Here is a 22,950-nt window from a genome sequence, read left to right on the forward strand (position 1 = left end):
AGCCAGAACCTGATGAAGTAGCTGATCAGCAGCTCCACATCTGGCTCATCCTGTGCTTCCTCACTAGGTTTTAACTTTCTTGGCTTCTGACCTCTTGCCTAACTTCTTTTTCTGTCTTGCTCTTGTTTCTTTATCCTAACACTGATGCTGCTCCAAAGATGCCTTTGGGCATGTTCCAAGGCTGTGGCTTGCGTTTGCTCTGTGGACTCTGGCTAAAGCTCATCTCAGCAGCCTAGAACCTCAGCCGTTATTCTGATTCTGCTCCATGTGGCAGGAGGTGCCTCCAGATCTCACACAGCCTGGCACCTGAGGAGGAAAGGTGGACAGATGCTATCTATGTAATCTCTCCGCCACCCCCACTTCCAGTAGAAAGTAAATTCTTGTTTTGTGAAACTACCAATTATTTTAGATATCTCAGAGCCTAATGGCACATTTTACTTTAAGAAGATACACATTAGTCCCTCCTTATCCAAGATTTTAGTTACTGTAGTCAACCACACTCTGAAAATATTAAATGGAAAATTCCAGAAGTAAACAATTCATAAGTTTTAAATTGAGTACTGTTCTGAGTAGTGTGATGAAATCTCACTGTCCTGCTCCATTCCACTTGAGACATGAATCATCCCTCTGTCCAGTGTGTCCCGGCTGTTAGCCTTCTTGGTTATCAGGTTGACTGTTGCAGTATCACAGTGCTTGTGTTCAAGTGACCCTTATTTTAACTCATAATGGCCCCAAAGCACAGGAGAAGTGATTCTGGCAATTCAGATGTGCCAAAAATATGCTGTAAACTACTTCCTTTAAGTGAAAGGGGTGAATGTTCTTGACTTAGTAAGAAAAGAAAAAGAATCATATGCTGAGGTTGCTAAAGATCTATGGTAAGAAGGAATCTTCTATCTGTGAAATAGTGAAAAAGGAAAAAGAAATTTATGCTACTTTTGCTGTTGAACCTCAAACTATGAAAGTTACAGCCACAGGGCATGATAATTGCTTAGTTAAGATAGAGAAGGCATTAAATTTGTTTAGTAAGATATTTCGAGAGAGAGGTTACATTCACATAACTTTTATTACAGTATAGTTATCATTGTTGTATTTTATTACTAGTTACTGTTAATCTCTTACTGTGCCTAATTTATAAATTGAACTTTATCATGGGTATGTATGTGTAGGAAATAACATGGTACATATAGGTTTCGGTACTATCTGTGGTTTTAGGGATCCACTGGAGGTCTTGGAATGCATCCACCATGATTAAGGGAGGCTTCTGTATATACAGCAGTGATAGGGTTTTCTAGTCTTAGGAATTCATTCATTTGATATCAGAAAACCAAAGGGTGTCTAGATATATTTGGATATGATTCATTTTCAAAGCAATTTTTTTCTTGAGAAGGACCGATTTTCATGATGTTTCACTTGGGAGATGAGTGCCTATCTTTTTTTCTGTGTCATTTGAGTTTTACATAAGGCCTGTGTAACTCCTGTTATTCTCCAGACTTGAGCTTAGAAGCAGTTTTCTTTCCAAAGCTTTCCTGTATGTTTGGGCTTGACCTGTCTCCTGTGTACTCAAACACCCCACACTTGCCCTAATAGCTATCAGTTCATTTTGTAAGTACCTGTCAGCTTGTCTCTTTCCCCAGCTCCACTGTAAACTCCTTGCTATCATGGACATTGTCTTGTTTGCTGTGGTAAACTGACATAGTCCCCGGTGCCCAGTACGCACTTTAGATATTTGATGAATGAGTGAATAAATTCGGATTTTGCTAAGTAGCAACTTTATTTATACCATTATTCTGAAAGACTTTTCCTTCTATAGTCCATTCCCTCATTAGATTTCACATAATAGGAATATAAACTCACCCTGTAGACTTTGGGTATGGGCTGCTAAAACAAGTTTCTGTCATTTTTATTGCCGGATTTTATTTGTAGCCCTCTTCTCCTCACCTAAAGTCATTCAGCTTCTTGTGAGCATGCACACTTGGAATGAAGAGGTGAGGGCCAGAGTCAACAGACACACGCTGGCTGAATGATAAGAAAGGTTGGTCAAATCTCTCTAGTCTGTGAGTGCTGCTTTAAAAACATGTTATTGCTAGAGACAGAAAGATAAAAAATTGAACACTAAAACTAAGCATGTCCTTGATCTATAATGTGGCATTAGACTCCATGTGACCTAACCCAGGGTGTGGCTGCATACTGGTTTGGCAGTGTTTTTACTCTATTAGTTAACTAACATCAGCTAATAAGCCAGTAAGGCCAAGATAATTATGTGATAGCCAGCGGGTGTTATGCTAGAAGGTTTGGATCAATGAGTAATTATAATTGAAGTTGAATAGAATTAATTATGTGATTTGGAGGCATTCAAGTGTAATTCCACTTGAGTTCCATCTTGAAACCAGAACACTAGGAAGGATTATTGACAAAAGGAAAATAGACATAAAGATGCACTTGACTTACGTTTGAGCTGTGTCCAGATGACCTGGTCACCGTAGGAAACCTAGATGGCCCTGCTGACCCCAGCATCCCTCTTCTCCTTCTCGCCCATGCTTCTTGTGCTACACACCCCGTTGTGCTTTGCTGCTTCATGTCTCTGTCCAGCAGCATCTGCTGTTCTCTCTGTGTGGGGTTCTCTTGTCCTTTTCCATCCAACTAACACTTACTTGTGTTTAGAACTCGGCCAAGGGCAGTAGCTGCAGGACACCTTTTCTGACCCCCAGTCTGATTTAGATGCTCCCCTGTTCCCCTAGCATCTTCATTCTGGCGCTTTCCACTTTGTCCTGTAATCCTTGCATTGTCAGTCCTTTCTACTAGTCTCCTTAATGGCAGAGATGATCTTGCAGGACTTTGTTGAATTTGATTTTTTCTAACTATTCTTGTAGAGGTAGTGCTAAAACCCCACTAAAACTGGCCCTTTTATAAACTATATATAGAACTTTAAAAAATAGCTTCTAGTATACAGTATGTCAAATAATAATTGGGTGTTGTTTCTTTCTTTCTATTCCCTGTTTTATTCAAGCTTTAACAAGTCTTAAAACCACATAGCTTTAGATGGTTTTGTGAGCCAGACTCCATAGATTTGAATCCTGGCATTGCCACTAGTGGTGACTTCAGGCTGCTTCTTCATCTTTTCCTTGGTTTCCCCAGCTATACATTTTAAGGGTAAAAATCACAATAACATGAATCTCATAAGGTTTTGGTAGGGTCTAAGTGAAGTAGTACATGCGGGTGGAGCTCCTGTATAACACCTTCCTGAAAACACCACTGAGTTCCCCCTGCTTAACTTGTGAACCCATGGAATTCATAGAATTGCAGAATGATTTTATCTGCGCAGAGCAGACTGTAGACTTTGTCAGTTTTCCACAGTGATCTGGAGGAACTACAGCTAAGTGATGGCCACCTCTTGAGTCTAACACGTGGCCTGCCTGATGTCTCATATGGCATCGTGACCCGTACTTCAACTTACAGGGCACAGCATTAAAATTACATTTAATTTTATGTGTGGTAATGTTTTCTGACCTTGAAGAATGAGATATTTTGCATTGGGAAAATGTTCTGATTAAGTTAAACTTCAAATGCTCAAACTCCTTTCAAGCAGCAGGTGTAGCTGAATGTAATTTTACCTTTGCTTGATGACCCAGGGCATTTTCTATGTCTGTATAGTTTGTTTGTTTGTTTGTTTTTTTGCGGTACGCGGGCCTCTCACTGCCGTGGCCTCCCCCGTTGCGGAGCACAGCCTCTGGACGCGCAGGCTCAGCGGCCATGGCTCACGGGCCCAGCTGCTCCGCGGCATGTGGGATCCTCCCAGACCGGGGCACGAACCCATGTCCCCTGCATCGGCAGGCGGACTCCCAACCACTGCGCCACCAGGGAAGCCCTATGTCTGTATAGTTTTGATACTTTGACCCAATTTAGTTTTCTCCATGTGTTTTATTTTGTCTTTATCTTAGTGTCATACCACCATCTGCCACTCCTGCTGATGCAGTTCTTAATGCAAACAGCCTCCCCTTTTACACCCCATTAATGGTTTGCTACCAGTAATTTTTATTAGGTTGAGAAATCAGTAATCAAGTTTGGAAAGATTTCTCTGTTAAACAAAGGCAAGATTCTGAGTGAGGGCCAAGGTATGTTGGCCTATGTCATGACTGTTTTCTATGTTCTTCGTGTTTGGGTATCCTGTTTTTAAGGATGGCAATTTTTAGTCTTAACTTCAGAAAATTGGGCTTTTACTGTAAAATTTTTGCATAGGGTGTTCAATACACTTACTCTTGTTATCATTAAAATTATTCTCTCCCTGTTTTGTAAACAGTCAGAATTTGCTGTGTGATGTCACGATTGTGGCTGAAGACATGGAAATCTCTGCTCACAGAGTGGTGCTGGCCGCCTGTAGTCCTTACTTTCACGCCATGTTTACAGGTATGAAATGTTTTAGTTATGGATGTTTATAAAATGTATACAGATCTGGGCTTTTCTTTCCATATTTTCTTTCCTTATTAACATTTTATTGTTATGAAGTTAAGCATTGTAATGGAAGAAAATGCTCTTGCTTTGTTTTAAATTACTCCTCATCTTTGTTTTTCATTCTTGTAATGGTGTTGTGTACACACATGTGTCCATTACATACATGTATATGTTACCTACAAATGCAATTTTATGCTCAGTTTCCCCCCTTCACATTTATATTTGCATATATTGGCTAAGTTTGCCTTCTTGCCATTTATAACAGCCTTTGGCACTTTCTTATTTTGACAAAAGTAAATTGCTTTTACTGTTTCACATTTCTTCAAATGATTTTCACATTTGCCTCATCCAGTGTTTCTAGTGAACAAAGAGATGTTTATTTAATGCCTTTTGATTCAGAAATATAAGAAAATATGGGCCTCCCTGGTGGCACAGTGGTTGAGAGTCCGCCTGCCGATGCAGGGGATACGGGTTCGTGCCCCGGTCCGGGAGGATCCCATATGCCGCGGAGCAGCTGGGCCCGTGAGCCATGGCCGCTGAGCCTGTGCATCCGGAGCCTGTGCTCCGCAACGGGAGAGGCCACAACAGTGAGAGGCCCACGTACCGCAAAAAAAAAAAAAAAAAAAAAAAAAAAGAAATATAAGAAAATAGAGTGGATACTTAGGCAACTGTAAAAATACATAAAATGATTTTAATATCTCTGGCAAAAAAGCAATTTGTGCCTGCCACACTGGAAGCCTTTAAAAATATAGTTGATGTACAATATTATGTTTCAGGAGCACTATGTAATGGTTTGACATTTGTGTGCTTTATGAAATGATCACCATGATAAGTCCTTTAACCATCTGTCCCCATACAAAGTTACTATAATATTATTGTCCTTATGCTGCATATTACATCCCCATGGCTTATTTACGTTATAACTGGAGGTTTGTATCACTTAACTATTCACCTAATTCTCCCACCCGACCCCACCCCCACCATACTCCCCTCTGTGAACTGTTTGTTCTCCCCGTTTGTTCTCTGTATCTGTTGAGTCTGTTTTCATTTTATTTTATTTATTTATGTTTTTATTTCACATATGAAATCATTTGATACTTGTATTCTCTGTCTGACTTATTGCACTTAGCATGATACCCTCTAGGTCCATCCATGTTGTTGCAAATGGCAAGATTTCATTCTTTTTTAAGCCTATTAATATTCCATTGTATATATATATATATATATATATATATATATATATATACACACACACACATACACCACATCTTCTTTATCCATTTATCTATCAATGGACACAGGTTGCTTCCATTTGTTAGCTATTGTAAATAATGCTGTGGTGAACATAGGGGTGCACATATCTTTCCAATTACTGTTTTTGTTTTCTTCAGAAGTGGAATTTCTGGATCATATGGTAGTTCTATTTTTAATTTTTTGAGGAACCTCCATACTGTTTTCCATAGTGGTAGTACCAGTTTACAATCCCACAAACAGTACACAAGGGTTTCCTTTTCTTTACATCCTCACCGATATTTGTTATTTGTTATCTTCTTGAAAATAGCCATTCTGACAGGTATGAGGTAGTATCTCATTCTGGTTTTGATTTGCATTTCCCTGGTGATTAGTGATGCTGACTATCTTTTCACATGTCTGTTGGCCATCTGTATGTCTTCTTTGGAAAAATGTGTATACAAGTACTCCTCCCATTTTTCAATTTTTTTGTTGTTGTTGTTGTTGAGTTGTATGAGTTCTTTGTATATTTTGGATAGAAACTCCTTATTGGGTAGTTCATTTGCAAATACCTCCTTCCATTTGGTAGGCTGCCTTTGTTGATAGTTTCCTTTGCTGTGCAAAAACTTTTTAGTTTCATGTAGTACCATTTGTTCATTTTTGCTTTTTTGCCATTGCCTGAGGAGAAAGATCCAAAAAATATTGCTAAGACCTGCTGCCTATGTTTTCTTTTAGGACTTTTATGGTTTCAGGTCTTACATTTAAGTTTTTAATCCATTTTGAGTTTATTTTTGTGCATGGTGTTAGAAAGTAGTCCAGTTTGATTCTTTTGCATGTAGCTGTCCACATTTCCCAGCATCGTTTATCGAAGAGACTATCTATTCCCCATTGCCTCCTTTGTTGGAGATTAATTGACCATATAAGCTTGGATTTATTTCTCTATTCTCTATTCTGTTACATTGATCTATGTATCTTTTTTGTGTGTGCCAATACCAGACTGTTTTGATTACTATAGCTTTGTAGTATAATTTGAAATCAGGGAGCATGATACCTCTACCTTTGTTCTCCTTTCCCAAGATTGCTTTGGGTATTTGGGGTCTTTTGTGTTTCCATACAAATTTTAGAATTATTTGTTCTAGTTCCGTGAAAAATGTCATGGGTATTTTGATAGGGATTGCACTGAATCTGTAGATTGCCTTAGGGTTTATGGTCATTTTAACAATATTAATTCTTCCACCCCATGAGCACAGTATATCTTTCCATTTGTTTGTGTCATCTTCAGTTTCTTTCATCAGTGTCTTATAGCTTTCAAAGTACAAGTTTTTTGCCTCTTTGGTTATATTTATTCCTAGGTATTCTTTTAGATGAAATTGTTAATGAGATTGTTTAATTTCGCTTTCTGATAGTTTGTTATTAGTGTATAGAAACACAACAGATATCTGTATTACATTTTTATCCTGGATCTTTACTGAATTCATTTATTAATTCTGATCTTTTTAGTGGCATCATTAGGATTTTCTATATATGGTATCATGTCCTCTGCAGACAGTGACAGTTTTACTTCTTTCTTTCCAATTTGGATTCCTTTTATTTATTTTTCTTCTCTGATTGCTGTGGCCAGGACTTCCAAAACTATGTTGAATAAAAGTGGTGAGAGTGGACATCCTTGTTTTGTTCCTGATCTTAGAGGAAATGCTCTCAGCTTTTCATAATTGAGTATGATATTAACAGTGGGCTTGTCATATATGGCCTTTATTATATTGAGGTAGGTCCCCTCTATGCCTGCTTTCTAGAGAGTTTTTATTATAAATGGATGTTGAATTTTATCAGTAGCTTTTTCTGCATCTATTGATATGATCATATCATTTTTATTCTTCAGTTTGTTAATGTGGTGTATCACATTGGTTGATTTGTGGATATTGAACCATCCTTGCATCCCTAGGGTAAATTCCACTTGATATGGTATATGATTCTTTTGATGTATTGTTGAATTCAGTTTGCTAGTATTTTGAGAATATTTGCATCTGTGTTCATCAGTGATATTGGCCTGTAATTCTACTTTTTTGTGGTGTTTTTGCCTGTTTTTTGTTAAGGTGATGCTGGCCTTATAGAATGTGTTCCAAAGTGTTCCTTCATCTTCAATTTTTTTGGAATAGTTTGAGAAGAATAGGTGTTAACTCTTTAAATGTTTGGTAGAATTCACCTACTGCTCCTGGACTTTTGTTTGTTGGTAGTTTTCTAAATTACTGATTCAATTTCATTACTGGTAACCGGTCTGCTCATATTTTCTGTTTCTTCCTGATTCAGTCTTGGGAGATTGTACCTAGGAATATATCTATTGTAAATTGTTCATTTTGTTGACGTATAATTGTTCGAAGTAATCTCTAATGATCCTATGTATTTCTGTGGTTTCATTTGTAATTTCTCTTTCATTTCTGGATTATTTATTGGGCCTTCTCTTTTTCTTATGAGTCTGGCTAAAGGTTTATTAATTTTGTGTATTTTTTCAAAGAACCAGCTCTTTCATCGATCTTTTCTGTTTTTTTAGTCTTTATTTAATTTATTTCTGCACTGATATTTATTATTTCTTTCCTTCTACTAACTTTAGGTTTTGTTTATTCTTCTTTTTCTGGTTCCTTCAGGTGTAAGTTTAGATTGTTTTGAGATTTTTCTTGTTTCCTGAGGTATGCTTGTATGGCTGTAAACTTTCCTCTTAGAACAGCTTTTGCTGTGTTCCATAGATTTTGGATTGTTGTGTTGTTGTGTTTGGAATGTGTTTCTTTTTCATTTGTCTCCAGATTTTTTTTTTTCCTTTTAATTTCTTCAGTGACCCGTTGGTTGTTCAGTAGCATATTGTTTAGACTCCATGTGTTTGTGTTTTTTCATTTTTTTTCTTGTAGTTGATTTCTCTGCTCATACCATTGATATGACTTCAGTTATCTTAAATTTATTCAGATTTAGTTTGTGGCATGGGATCTGTCCTGAAGAATGTTCCATGTGCACTTGAAAAGTATGTGTATTCTACTGCTTTAGGTTGAAATGTTCTATATATATCAATATTTATGAAATCTGTCTAGTCTAATGTGTCATTTAATGCCATGTTTCCATATTGATTTTTTTTCTGGATGATCTGTCCATAGATGTAAATGGGGTGTTGAAGTCCCCTACTATTACTGTATTACTGTCAGTTTCTCCCTTTATGTTTACCTGTATTTGCTTAATGTATTTAGATGCTCCTATGTTGGGTGCATATACATTTACAGTTGTTGTATCTGCTTCTTGGATTGATCCCTTGATCATTAAATGGTAATGTCCTTCTTTGTCTCTTGGTAACATCTTTGTTTTAAAGTCTGTCTTGTCTATAGAGACACAGATGTAGCGAACAACATATGGACACCAAGGGGGGAAGCGGGGGTGGGGGGTGGTGGTGGTGGGATGAATTGGGAGATTGGGATTGGCATATATACACTAATATGTATAAAATAGATAACTAATAAGAACCTGCTGTATAAAAAATAAACTGAAATAAAAAAAAAGAAAGTCTGCCTTGTCTGATGTACATTTGCTATCCCAGCTTTCTTTTCATTTGCATTTATGTGGAATACTTTTTCCATCCCTTCATTTTTAGTCTGTGTGTGTCTTTAGATTGGAAGTGAGTCTCCTATAGGTAGCATATAGATGGGTCTTGTTTTTTAATCCATTTGGCCACTCTGTCTTTTGATCAGAGCAGTTTGTTCATTTACTTTTAAAGTAATTATTGATAAGTATGTACTTATTGCCACTTTGTTAATTGTTTTCTGGTCGTTTTTATGGTTCTCTTGTTCCTTTTTTCTTTTGCTCTCCTCTCTTGTGACTTGATGACTCTCTTTAGTGTTATGTTTGGATTCCTTTCTTTTTCTTTTTTTTTTGTGTGTATACATCTATTAAAGGCTTTTGGTTTATTATTACCATAAGGTTCATATATAACAACCTATGTGTATCTATATATGTGATTGTTTTAAGTTGAGGATCTCTTCAGTTCTAATGCATTGTAACAACCCTGTATTTTTACTTTCACCTCCCCATATTTAATGTTTTTGATGTCATATTTTACATCTTTTTGTTTTGTGTACCCCTGAATTATTTATTGTGAATATAGATGACTTGACTTTTAACCTTCCTTCTATCTTTATAAGTTGTTGATCTACGACTTTTACTAAATGTTTGCCTTTACCAGTGAGAATTTTCCTTTCCTAATTTTCATGTTTCTAATTGTGGTCTTTTCTTTTTCACTTAGAGAGATCCCTTGAATGTTTCTTGTAAAGCTGGTTTAGTGGTGTTTTAGCTTTTGCTTGTCTGCAAAGCTCTTTCTCTGTCCTTCAAATCTGAATGAGAGTCTTGCAGATAGAGCATTTGTGGTGTACATTTTATCCTTTCATCACTTGAAATATATCATGGCCGTCCTCCTGGCCTGTTAAGTTTCTGCTGAAAAGTCAGTTGACAGTCTGTGGGCATTCTCTTGCTGCTTTTAAGATTTTCTCTTTATCCTTAATTTTTGCCATTTTAATTATAATGTGTTGTGGTGTGGACCTCTTTCAGTTCTTCTTGTTTGGGACTCTGTACTTCCTCTACCTGGATGTCTGTTTCCTTCCCTAGGTTAAGGAAGTTTTCATCTGCTATTTCCTCAAGTAAGTTCTCTACCCTTTTCTCTCTTCTTCTGGTACCCCTATAATGTGAATGTTAGTATGCTTGATGTTGTCCCAGAGGTCTCTTAAACTACCCTCATTTTTTCAAATTCTTTTTTTTTCTGTTCATCTTGGGTGATTTCCACTAGTCTGTCTTCCAGATTGCTATTCCACTCCTCTGTATCATCTAGTATACTGTTCATTACTTCTAGTTTTTTTTTTTTTTTTTTTTTTCTGGTTATTTTATCTTCGGGTCTGTTTGGGGCGTCTTTGTATTTTCTAACTACTTAGTTAAAATTCTCACTGTGTTCATCCAATTCTTCTCCCAAGTTTGTGGAGCATCTTAATGATCATTACCTAGAATTCTTTATCAAGTAGATTGCTTTTCTCCATTTCATTTAGTTCTTTTTCTGAGGTTTTCTCTTGTTCCTTTGTTTAGAACATATTTTGCTCTCTCATCATTTTGCCCAATTTTCTGTATTTATTTCTGTGTATCAGGTAGATTGGTTAAGTTTCTGGATCTTGGAGAGGTGGCCTTATGCAGTTGACATCCTGTGGGGCCCAGCAGCTCACTCCCCTCCTGTTCAGAGCTGTATGCTCTAGGGGTACCCCCTGTGTGGGCTGTGTGACCCCTTCTGTTGTGGTGGGAAGAGTACTGTGGGCGGTCTGGTAGGCAGGCTGGCCCCTGGCCTGGTTGGCTTCAAGGCTGTGCCTTGCACAGTGGCTGTGGTCAGGCTGGAGGGTGGGGTAGGCTTCCCACGTGGCTGTCTGCATGGTCTGGTTGGGGCACACAGCTGCCGCCAGCCCACTGGTGTGAAGGTAAGCCCCTGGCACTAATAGTCTATAGGGTGGACCCCAAAATGGCACTTGCTAGCACCAGTGTCCTTGTGGAAGAATGAGCTCCCCAAAATGGCTGCCACCAGCATCAGTGACCCCAGGGTGAGCTCTTGCCTCTCTGGGAGGCTCTCTGAGATCAGAAAATAGGTCTGACCCAGGCTCCTTTCAAACTACTGCCTCTGTCCTGGGTCTCAGAGTGTATGAGATTTTGCACACACCCTTAACAGATGAGTCTCTGTCTCCTACAGCCCTCTTGCTCTCATGTAGCCAAGCCCTTCTGGCCTTCAAAGCCAGATGTTCTGGGGGCTTGTCTTCTCGGTGTAGGATGCCTGGACTGGGGAGTCCAATGTGGGGCTCAGAACCCTTGATCTTTGGGGAGAATCTCTGTAATTGTGATTATCATCTTGTTTGTGGGTTGCTGACCTGGGTGAGTGGGTCTTGACTAGGTCATGTCATTGCCCCTTCTATCCTTCTCATTGTGGTTCCTTTTCTATGTCTTTAGTTATGGGAAATCTCTGCTAGTCTTCAGGTCATTCTCATTTATAGTTGCTCTGTGAGTAGTTGTAATTTGGTGTGCCTGTAGGAGCTGGTGAGCTCCAGGTCTTCCTACTCTGCCACCTGGCCACACCCTCCCTTAACCTCATTCTTAAAAAAATAAAATTTAAACATGCAGTACTGTACAAGGATATGAAGTTGTTATCTGTTCCAACAATGAGCTTATAATCTTAGATTATTGGTAGGACAAATAAATACTTGTAAATACATATACAGTTATAGAAAAAAAGCACAAATACAAATCTATTCATACTTTAGAAACTTAAATATATCCTGGGTCTAACATTTTGCTAGATACTTCAAGGAATACAAAACAATATTAGCATACTTCCTGCCCCAGTAGTTTATTATATCACTGGGGAAATGAGATGTGCACACTTTAAATACATAATAGTTTATGGAAGATCTGTGTGTGCAAAGGAGTAATACAGATGATGAGGACTGTGATGGGCAGCATTGAGAGAAGGGAATCTGACATTTCTTGAAACATAATGAATGTAAAGGTTTACACAGATGAAGAAAAGTGCAGAAAGCAATGTGGAGAGAATGGGCTTAGTGTTTTGGGACTAGAGAGGAGCCTGGAGGCACCTTACTCTTCAGCCTATTACGTTCTGGCTGTTCCGAACTGAATTAAATAATCAAGAATTTAGGAAAGATAGTAGAGGGGCTGTGAGCCAAGTTGGGCAAGTGATTTGGGGAGGGTGCCTTCAGCTGAGGCTGATTCGAAAAGTTGAAATGGGGTTAGTCAAATTTTCATGTTGTGGATTCACTTCAGTCTTTTGGTTTACATCTTATTTATTACTCCTGAAGTCTTTTCTAAACAGAATCTCTAGTTTGCAAAAGGAGTATTTGATCTGCATTGGCCTAATTTAGGAATTCACTAGTAAAGTGCTGTCCCTGTAAGTGGCCTTCCTTCAGGTGACACTGTTACTGCCACTTCCTTGGCAGAGTTACTGGATCTTTGGGATCATTAATCACTTCATCAGTCTGGGCTTCAGTTTCCTGTTCTGGAAAATGGGGATGATAATATTTACGTCCTAGGATTCTTATAAAGATTAAGTGAGATCATGTATGTTAGCCCTTTATTTGGCACATAGGAAATGTTCAATTAATGTTGGCAGTAATTATCATGATTATCATTATTATTTTTTACCCTCAATTCCTAAATGTCTTTATATTGTAAGACTATAAGATTGGAAATGTCTTACACTAGACTTTTTTTGATAAATGTTTTATTTTCCAGTTACAAAATGTAGTGATTAACTTAAAATTACAAGATCAGGGTTAGTTTCCTTTCCCTTCAAAAGATGATACTTAGAGTCTGCAGACTCCCTGAGCCTCTGACATCCAGAGACGTGGATGCTGGAGATAGGAGATCTCATTATGTCTCTATTTTTCTTCTCTGTTTACTTAAGAATCTGAACTATATTTCAGCTTCCCTCTTTTCTTTCTTTTTTGTTTTCTCTCTCTCTTTTTTTTTTTTTTTTGCCTAATGGTTCTCACCTCTTCATGTTTCAGCTAACACGCAATTTCTGAATAAGTGAGTTTTGCTTAATGATGGGAATGAGGCCCTGAAGATGTCTTGATTATATAAGTATTCCTAAGTATGTATCTCAGTTAACTGGTGGGTGGGTCCTTGCAGTTCAACCTGTTTCTGCCTGAGAATACTTGGTCAAATCTTAGATTGCTAGGTGCTAAAGTAGATACAAAATAGGGATTCTGTGTTAATTTCTGACACATATAAAATGTGAATTGAGTACCTCAATTGTGATTTTTTTACAACTTTATTGAGGCATATTTTATATTGTAGTGATTTTTAGTAAATTTACTGAGTAGTACTTCCATCACCATAAATCAACTTTAGAACATTTTTGTTCCCACATAATAATTTTGAGGTTCATCCATGTCATAGTATGTATCATCAGTCTGTTCCTTTTTATTGCTAAGTAAATTCCATTGTATGAAAATGGCACATTTTGACTATTCATTTACCAGCTGATGGACATTTACGTTGTTTCCAGTTTTTGGCTATTAAGAATAATGCTGGGGACTTCCTTGGTGGCACTTCCTTGGTGGTTAAGAATCCACCTGCCAATGAAGGGACATGTGTTTGATCCCTGGTCTGGGAAGATCCCACATGCCGCGGAGCAGCTAAGCCTGTGAGCCACAACTACTGAGCCTGTGCTCTAGTGCCTGCAAGCCACAACTACTGAGCCTGCGCCCCACAGCTACTGAAGCCTGTGTGCCTGGAGCCCATGCTCCGCAACAAGAGAAGCCACTGTAGTGAGAAGCCTGCGCACTGCAACGAAGAGTAGCCCCTGCTTGCCACAACTAGAGAAAGCTCACGTGCAGCAATGAAGACCCAACGCAGCCAAAAATAAAATTAAAATTAAAATAAAGAATAATGCTGCTATGAACATTCATGTGCAGTTCTTTGTGTGGACAAATGTCTCATGGTGGTAGATACCTATGTGTGGAATTCCTGGGTCATATGGTAAATTTATATTTAACTTTAAAAAAATTGCTATGCTATTTCCCCAAGTGGCTGCATCATTTTATATTCCTATGTTATGTATGACTGTTCCCCTTTCTCTACGTCCTTGCCAACACTTGTTGCTATCTTTTTTGTTTTTTCAATTGTGGTCATTCTAATGGGTGTGAAATGGCATCTCTTATAGTTTTAATTTGCACTTCCCTAATGACTAATGGTGTTGAGCATCTTTTCATTTGCTTAGTAGGCTAGACTTCTATGGTTCTTCAGCAATGGATGCTATTTACCTTTCTGGCAATCTTTGTTCATTTTCTTCTTTTGAATCCACTAAATAGTCAGCAGTTTGGCAGAGATTACTTTAGATTTTTTACCCAAAGAAGACATGAAAATCTGGTCTAGGTGGTTTAGTGTACATATATTCATTTAAGATTTGCTAGACTGTGAGCCCATTGTTTATCTGTTTTCCTGGTCTGAAGTCCTATTATATTTATATTATCTGTCATAAAAAATATGGCGAGGCCCACAAGTAGACCTTGGCGTGCTTCCATCCCATCACACACCGTGATGTTTGTGTACTCTGGCTCAGTGATCAGCAGTAAGCAGAAGTGTCTGCAGTGGCACAGGGCTGCCTTGTACTCCTCTTGTTCCCTGTGACTCGCCTATTAGGAAATGGGGACTCTACAGATATTCTTTTTGGCCCTTGTTTTTCATCTCCCCTAAACTGTAGGTGAATGTTTCATTCAGATTATATCACCTAAAAAAGAATTCTCTTATTGTAGTTCCAAGTATTTGGGTAGAAGAAGGGAGGTGAAAAGTAATTCTGTGATGTAGTCACAGGTTTTTCTTTTGTGAAATACGGGCCAATTTAGATCAAGGCCAGGTTGTTTAACTGTTACTTGAGAAAGAATAGATCAAATTGCGTTCCTGTGTTTTTATTTATTTATTTATTTTATCATCCTTTTTTGGTTTTGTTTGGGTTTTTTTGGCCATGCCACGTGGCATGCGGGATCTTAGTTACCCTACCAGGGATCGAACCTATGTCCCCTGCAAAGGAAGCATGGTCCCTTAACCATGGACCTTCAGGGAAGTCCTGAGTTCTTGTGTTTTTAAATTACTTGTTTGTGTACAAATGTGGCATTTAAAATGCCGTTTTTCTTAACAAATATATTTGAGGCTTCTGTGGTGCCACAGGCTAAAATATCTGAAATCTAGTGGGAAATACTGTATTTTTATTTTCACTCTTCTTTTTTTGGGGGTGCTTTTTGATAATTTCTTTTGTCACATTGAACATGATTTAATAAGGTAAATTAGAATAGGAAACGACAGATTGTCATTTGAATGATTAAGATGTGAGATATTTTAAAAGTTGTGTGCATGTTTTATTTGTCTAAGATTTGTGCTTTCCTTAATGAAGGAGTACTCATTGAGCATCTTCTGTGTGCTAGGTGTTATCCTAGGCTTTGGGGAGAGGAGGAATGGTTAGAGAGGAAACATAAAGAAAAGGTAATTTCTTATATCGCTGACTGCTGTGAAGAACATTAAATAGGGCATTGCACATAAAGTGCATATAACTTTAGTCTGCATATAACAGAAAACTCCCCTTAAGCTGGTTTAAGTAGCAAGGGAATATATTCTCTCATAACTGGAAAATAGGCTGGGCACCAGCTATGATCGGGTCATCAGGGATCCTCTTCCTTCTGTCTCGCCACCCGGCTGTCCTCACTAAAAATTTTATCCTATGGTTGCTTCCCCCATGAATGCAAGATGCCTACGAGAGTGGACCCAACATCTCAAGGAAGGAGAGGGGTTGTCTCTTTCCTATTTTTCTTTTAGGAACTGGGAAACCTGTTCCAGAAGTTACTCAAACTAGAGCCAAACTGGTGGGGTAATGTAGTTACCATGTTTGCCTTAGATTAGTTGTAGAATTGGGGAATTATGTACCATGCCACCATAGCCAGTGCCTGGCAGGGGCATTCGGGTCATCTTGCCAGAATGAAGATACCATTGTGTCAGTAGCTTCTTTGTAACCTGAAACTAATAATGAGCAAAAGGGCAACAATGATTGGAGTAGGTGACAAGTATAACTTGAAGAGTAATGTAATAAAATTTATTAATTAAATGTGGCTGTAAACTTGTCATTCAATTCTTAGGGTTTCAACATAGTATAAAGTGTACTGTATTATATTTTTATTATTTTTTCCATTTATGTGCTGAGCAATAACTGAAATTAGAGTCACATGAGTTTTTAATTGATCCTAGGGTTTGCCCTCTTAAACCTGTTCACTTTTTAGAACTTCAGAATGGGTAAATACAGTCACCAGTTTGTTCTGGGCTTCAGGAGTCCTGATTAAGGTCCTTGAGATGGAAATGTTTCTATCCATACACGTGTCCGTAAGCTTTTACGATTTGGAGGACTTCATTTCTTTTCTCAAAAACAGTAGAGATGGTGCAGTGTTCATTAGTGAAAGTGCTTAGTTCGGCCTGTATAGTGGATGTTCAATAAATGTTTGTTGACTGAAATCCTTCAGAGCTAGAATACCCATATTCAAGACTAACTTAAGTGTTAGTAATTGTGTTAAGTAAAGGTGCTACATTTAAAATTGGTACTTGTGGGCTTCCCTGGTGGCGCAGTGGTTGGGAGTCCGCCTGCTGATGCAGGGGACACGGGATCGTGCCCCGGTCCGGGAGGATCCCACATGCCGCGGAGCAGCTGGGCCTGTGAGCCATGGCCACTGAGCCTGTGCGTCCAGAGCCTGTGCTCCGCAACGGGAGAGGCCACAACAGTGAGAGGCCCGCGTACCGCAAAAAAAAAAAAAAAATTGGTACTTGTTTTACTTTTCGCTTTTCTAGTCATTCATTCAAACAGCCATTATTTATTGGGTATCTACCATATGTCAGGCACTGTGGGATACAGAGGTAAGAAAGATGTCATCTCTGCTCTCAGGAAGCTCAAGAATCCAGGTGGGGAGAACCAGATATTATTATGACAGAGTGGATTTGCAGGAGGTAACCTAGGGTGAGAACCTAACCCAGCCTTGGGTCATCAGCAGGCAAGGCTGCTTGGAGAGGTTCCAGCTGAATCTCTAAGAATATGTGGGAGTTAGCCTGGGGAATGAGGGCATGGGGAGACAGAGATGAGGAAGCTCGACAGAGGCATCGAGGTAGGAAATTGCTGGGTGTGTATGGGAAACTACACAAAGTTCCTTCCTTATATAAATTAAGACTAGAAGTGGGAGAGAGAGAGAGAGGAGGCTGGATAGCGAGGCAGGGGTGGGACATGGACAGGCCTGCATGCCTGGACTGGGAGTAGCTGAAGGCTTTTTAGTGCTATGGTCAGATGTATGGAGTCCATCCTGGAGGTGAGGAAGAAGGAAGAGGTGGCACAGCGGCAGGAGGGATGGAGAGGAGGTGAGGGTGGCGATATCTGTGTGGATATCATAGTATAGCTTCAGTTCTATAAAACATGATTAAACACAGGAGAAGAACACTAAGACAGGAAGTTAAAAAAATGTTACGAGATTAAACTCTTTACAGTATCATTGGGTATGGTTTTTTTTTTTTTTTTTTTTGCGGTACGCGGGCCTCTCACTATTGTGGCCTCTCCCGTTGAGGAGCACAGGCTCCAGACACGCAGACTCAGCGGCCATGGCCCACGGGCCCACCGGCTCCGCGACATGTGGGATCTTCCCGGACCGGGGCACAAACCCGTGTTCCCTGCATCGGCAGGCGGACTCTCAACCACTGCGCCACCAGGGAAGCCCCATTGGGTATCTTTTTAAAATTCATTATCAGGAATTCCTTGGTGGTCCAGTGGTTATGACTTGGCGTTTTCACTGCTGTGGGCCTGGGTTCAGTCCCTAGTCAGAGAACCAAGATCCCACAAGCCACATGGCACGGCCAAAAAAAAAAAAAAATAAGAAAGAAAGAAAAACAAAACTCATTATCAAAAATAAATCTCCTCTATAAACACAGCAAAGGACAGAAGTAAGATAATATTTAACAACTAGAATTAGCTCTAAGTAGCTTTTACAACTCTCTTTGGTATGTGTTTTGATTCTTCGTAGTTACTGGAATTTTTAAACTATTAACACAGTCTGCGGCAAGCTATTTGTTTTGTAAATTATTTAAAGCATTTCTAAAGCAGTATGTGATAGAGAGAGAATTTGTTGGAAGTAGATACAGTTTTCTTGGGAGAGAAATAATTAATATTAAAAATGACACTTAAGGAATGTATGAATCAGCACAGTGCATCTTATAGCAATACCTTAAAAACTATAATATTAAAAACTGCTTGGCAGAGAACTGATAATTTTTCAGTCATAAATGTAAATTAAAGTCAAACTTGTTTTTGTCTAAATCATACCTAAGTCCTGGGGAGTGAATTCCTTGAGAACTAAGTACATGGCTTTATGCTTGTGTGGCCCCGGGCCCTGTGGGGCTTTGCACATCGCAGGGGCCCTAGAGATGAATTAGAGTGGCCTTTCACTAAAATCCAAGTGGGAATTACCAAAGTGTCCTCACTTCACCACAAAAGAGCTTTCAGATGACACAAATCCCATCTAGCTACAAGATCCAGAGAGACTAGGACAGAGGAAGGTGCCTTATATGTAGATGAAGAATTATGTTTCCATATTCCTCGCCCCTACTTTTTTCACCCCTTTCTTTAAGGGGGAAAAAAACATGCTTTCCCCTTTTTCATGAAAGGAAAAAAAAAACCAAAAAGCAAAAAAACGTGCTGAGGCAGCAGATACATAGCCCAATCCCTTGTCCTCCTGCTATATAGGCACATAACAGGAGCGTATCATCACCTTTCTCTCTTCCCTTGTAATACCAGTGGGTGTTTTCCCCCCTGGGAAGTAGCATAATAGTTTTTCAGATATTTTAGCTCTTAGGAGAACAGCTTTTTTTGAGCTTTTTTCAGAGAGAATCTCCAGGGAAGCAGGTAGTTAAATATACATCACTATTATTATTTCTCTCTTCCCAGTGTTTATGTTTGCAAAGGAATTTTGTATAATTATGGGTTCCTATAGACTTTTCTGATAATTTATCGTTACTGACAGTATACCGTACCTGAAAAAGAAATGAACTTTCAAGAAATCTTGAGGCCATTGTCTTGTTTTTCTAACAGGTGAGGGATGGTGGCATTGTTTTTCATACTTCCTTTATCTTTGAAACCTGATGAATGTAGAACTAAACCTTTTTGCTTAGGTGTCCTCTAACACTCAACATTATTTTTAGACTGTCTTGTTTTTAATTGAGTTTTCCTTCCCCATTCAATTGCTTATGTTTCCCTATTCTTGGGCCATTTTATGTCCGCACATATGTGCCCAAGTAACTTTCCATGAGTCTCCTGGGTTTAGGGGCCATCCCTTCTCTTTTCTGCTTCCCCATTTCTTTATACAAGAGAGGATCTTATTTATGATCCCTGAATGCTTAACTAGTTCAGTGGATAGTAAGAGGGAGGTCTTGTACCACTTATTTAGCAGGCAGTGATATAGAAGGGCATCTGGCTTTAGTAATAAATGCTGGTATGGAATTGACTTCAGGATGAAGTTGCTGCAGATGACAAATAGGAACGGAACTTGGGCTAGAAGGCCCATTACCATTTGCCTTGGCCATTGACTTACCTCTTTAAGACTCCTCTTTTGTCTTGCATTTCCTGGGCATCTTCTGTAATTTGTGTTCTGGTTGTTTCCTATCTGAGAGGTGTGTCTTCCCAGAGGGCAGGGGCGGGCACTGGCGTGCTTGTGAGTGAGTGCCGGGAACTTGGAAGTTAGCCTCACGGGGTAACGCTGTGTTCTAGTCTTGAATAGAAATTCAAAAGGAAAAGAAACTGCTCTAAAGCATTGTCAACTAAAAAAATGCACACCCGAGAAGCTGCGAATTGTTTTATTCAGCGGACTTTCGGAGGACTTCAGCCCAGGAGGCAGCCTCTCAGATCTCTCTGAGGGACTGCTCCAAAGAGGTCAGGGAGGAGCCAGAATATGTAGGAGCTTTTGCAAAAGAACCAGGTAGTTGGAACATCAAAAGATTATTGTTAATTAAAGAAAACCAGACAAGTTAATAAATTTAGCACTTTTCTATGTATGGGAAGATAACAAGCTTCTAGGCTCATTGAAATCATTCCTTTGATACACACCTTAACTATCTAGGGCCAGTATCCTATTTTTTTTTTTCACATTCTGAATCCCCTCATGGTGCACAGTTTGGGGTGGCCTGCAATGGCTGATGGCTGCAACATCCTTTGTTTACTGCTATGGCAGGCGACATTCTTTGTCCACACATTGGACCAAAAAAAGGCATGGACGGCATTGGGTCCTGAACCTATAATTCTACAGGTATTAAGAGTTCATGCAGTTGGACACGTGGCATATTCATTGCCATGATGTGATTTCCAGGTACAAGTGGGTAACAGAAGTACCTTGTATGGTTTCCTCAGGTAAGCTTTTAGGGGAGGTAGGGGAATGTTGTGGGCCTGCTGAAGTGGCTGACCATGTTGCCTCCTGAATACAGTGAGTGGCCGTCTGACTGGGTTTTGGTCTTCCTGCTGGGTGTCTGCTGCAGCGTCAGCCTTGCTCCTTGTGTTTCAGGTGAGATGAGTGAGAGCCGAGCAAAGAGAGTTCGAATCAAGGAGGTGGACGGCTGGACCCTGAGGATGCTGATTGACTATGTTTACACGGCGGAGATTCAGGTGACAGAAGAGAATGTACAGGTAAGGGTGACGCCCCATATCACTTAATCCTTTACACATGTCAGTGTTCTAATGCAAAAGGGCATACCTATACATAGACACTTTGTACAAAAGTAATAGAATTTGTTGTTAAAACTATATTTTTAAGAGACATTATAATGATTATAGCTTTTTAGATACTGACTTCAGTATCTTTTATATTCTTAAAGTTCTAAGATACAAATCCTTTAGCTCTCTGAATGATGCTTGTTCTTTTATGAAGACATGGTCATGTTCATTTATAACTACAGTGCTACCCATATTTTCCTTTATTCCCTAGAAGGTTAAGTCTGTAAAGGGTGTTTTTGGCGGACAACAGCCTTTACTTCTTTGACTATTTCAGCATCCTCTATTAGTGATTCTAGATTTTAGTTAAAATTTGGCATCGCACCTCTCTTACTTTCTATAAAGAACAAATGTTTTATATATATGATGTAAATGTTTAACTAATACAGGTGGATGTGGAATAGAAAGTGAAAGTCCCTCTAAAACTGTACTTCTCTTTGCACTCACCAGTCCCACACTCTGTGATTTACTCTCTTTCCCCAGAGGGTAGCCTCTGTTATCTGTTTGGTGTTAATCTTTAAGAATATTTTCTATGTAGTTACACACACACACACACACACACACACACAATTTTCTTGACATAAGTATACTTTTACTATACCTGTTGTTCTGTAACTTTGCTTTTTTCCCTGAACAAAGTGTCTTGGAGTTCTTTACATGTCAATACATATGAGTCCAGCTCATTCTTCTGTGTGGTGTCCTGTATGTTAATCAGCATATATGATTTTTCACCTTTCCAAAAATGTTGCAGTGAATGAACATTTTTATATTTCCATCCAAAAATTTCATGGGATAGATTCCTCAACATATAATAGCTGGATCAAAAGGTACATTCATGTTTTAATTTGATAGATATGCCAAGTTGCCATCTAAAAGTTTGTATTTATTTATACTCCTTCCAATAGGTAGACTGTATTTTGAGGACAGCAAAAAGAACTAGGACTAACTTCTTAAGAAATAATCTCTAAATTCTACTTGTGCAAATAGGAAAGTTGAAATATGCTGCAAAATATTTGAATTTGGAGACAGATCTTTTCACTTTAACTGTTAGAGCATGCTGTTATTAAATCTTAAATACTGGCAGTGGTAAGGCCTCCTGGTGATCCTTAGATGGCCTCAGTTAACCTCTGCTTAGAAGTCCCATTCATGAGGTAAAGCATTTGAAAAGCCTTGGTTGATCCTGAAGTCATGTACAAAGGTGTGAATCAGATGCTACGTGAACCTTTTTTTAACATGGAGGAAAATGTTTAGTATGTGTCATCTCATTCTGGTCTTTTCTGTACAGGTGTGCTATTTGCTGGATTCTGGGGCATTGGTTTCAACAAGACCCTTATCTTGGGTTTCTTTTGCTCCTTCTTTTTATTCATTTGAGTGCCTGAGTCTCACTGTACCCTGTATCTGACCTTCAGTAAATGAATTACTGATTGGTTTCTTTGATTCACATAATGTGTCACATGGGGGAAAATTGCAAAAGGTGGTTTAGGCCTACAAGACTGGAGTGTGTGAATTCAGCTCTGAATGCTGTTTGTAGTAGCTCTTGCAGTAGAGACATTGGCCTGTGAGGAACTGGGAGAACGCTTCTCATGTTTCTTTTAATAACTGTCATGTTCCAGCCCTGTCATCACACCTTTCAGAAAACCTCTTGCCCTGCTAATTTGCCCTTGTGTATATTGCTAGCTCTTACAGGAATACATTGAAAGAGTTGTATTTGGCAGACTCATTAAATGCTTAACATTCACATTGTTTTTGTTGCTTTTTGGAAGAGGGATGTTTCTTCACTGTAGGGGTATCTTGAATATAAAGCCTTATTTTATACTCCATTGAAAAATACTTGTTTTGCAGAAGTCAGTTTGGAAATAAAATTGATTAAAATAAGCTACCTTTTCCATAACAAGTATTTTTAAAAATTCTTTCTATTATTATTTTTT

At 38.9% G+C, this 22,950-nt stretch overlaps 1 protein-coding gene across 2 annotated transcripts in view; it reads left to right on the top strand.

Annotated features, from left to right (window-relative positions):
* The window catches only part of KLHL2 (kelch like family member 2), a 124,836-nt gene that overhangs the window by 22,549 nt on the left and 79,337 nt on the right, over window positions 1-22,950 (top strand). For both annotated transcript variants that reach the window (XM_081238333.1, XM_081238332.1), the window contains exons 3-4: window positions 4,298-4,404; window positions 20,817-20,938. In XM_081238333.1, the coding sequence (XP_081094459.1) occupies window positions 4,298-4,404; window positions 20,817-20,938 (229 nt within the window). The remainder of the gene's footprint in view (window positions 1-4,297; window positions 4,405-20,816; window positions 20,939-22,950) is intronic.

Source organism: Mesoplodon bidens, assembly GCF_964165515.1.
Source record: "Mesoplodon bidens genome assembly, chromosome: 1".
Lineage (NCBI taxonomy): Eukaryota > Metazoa > Chordata > Mammalia > Artiodactyla > Ziphiidae > Mesoplodon > Mesoplodon bidens.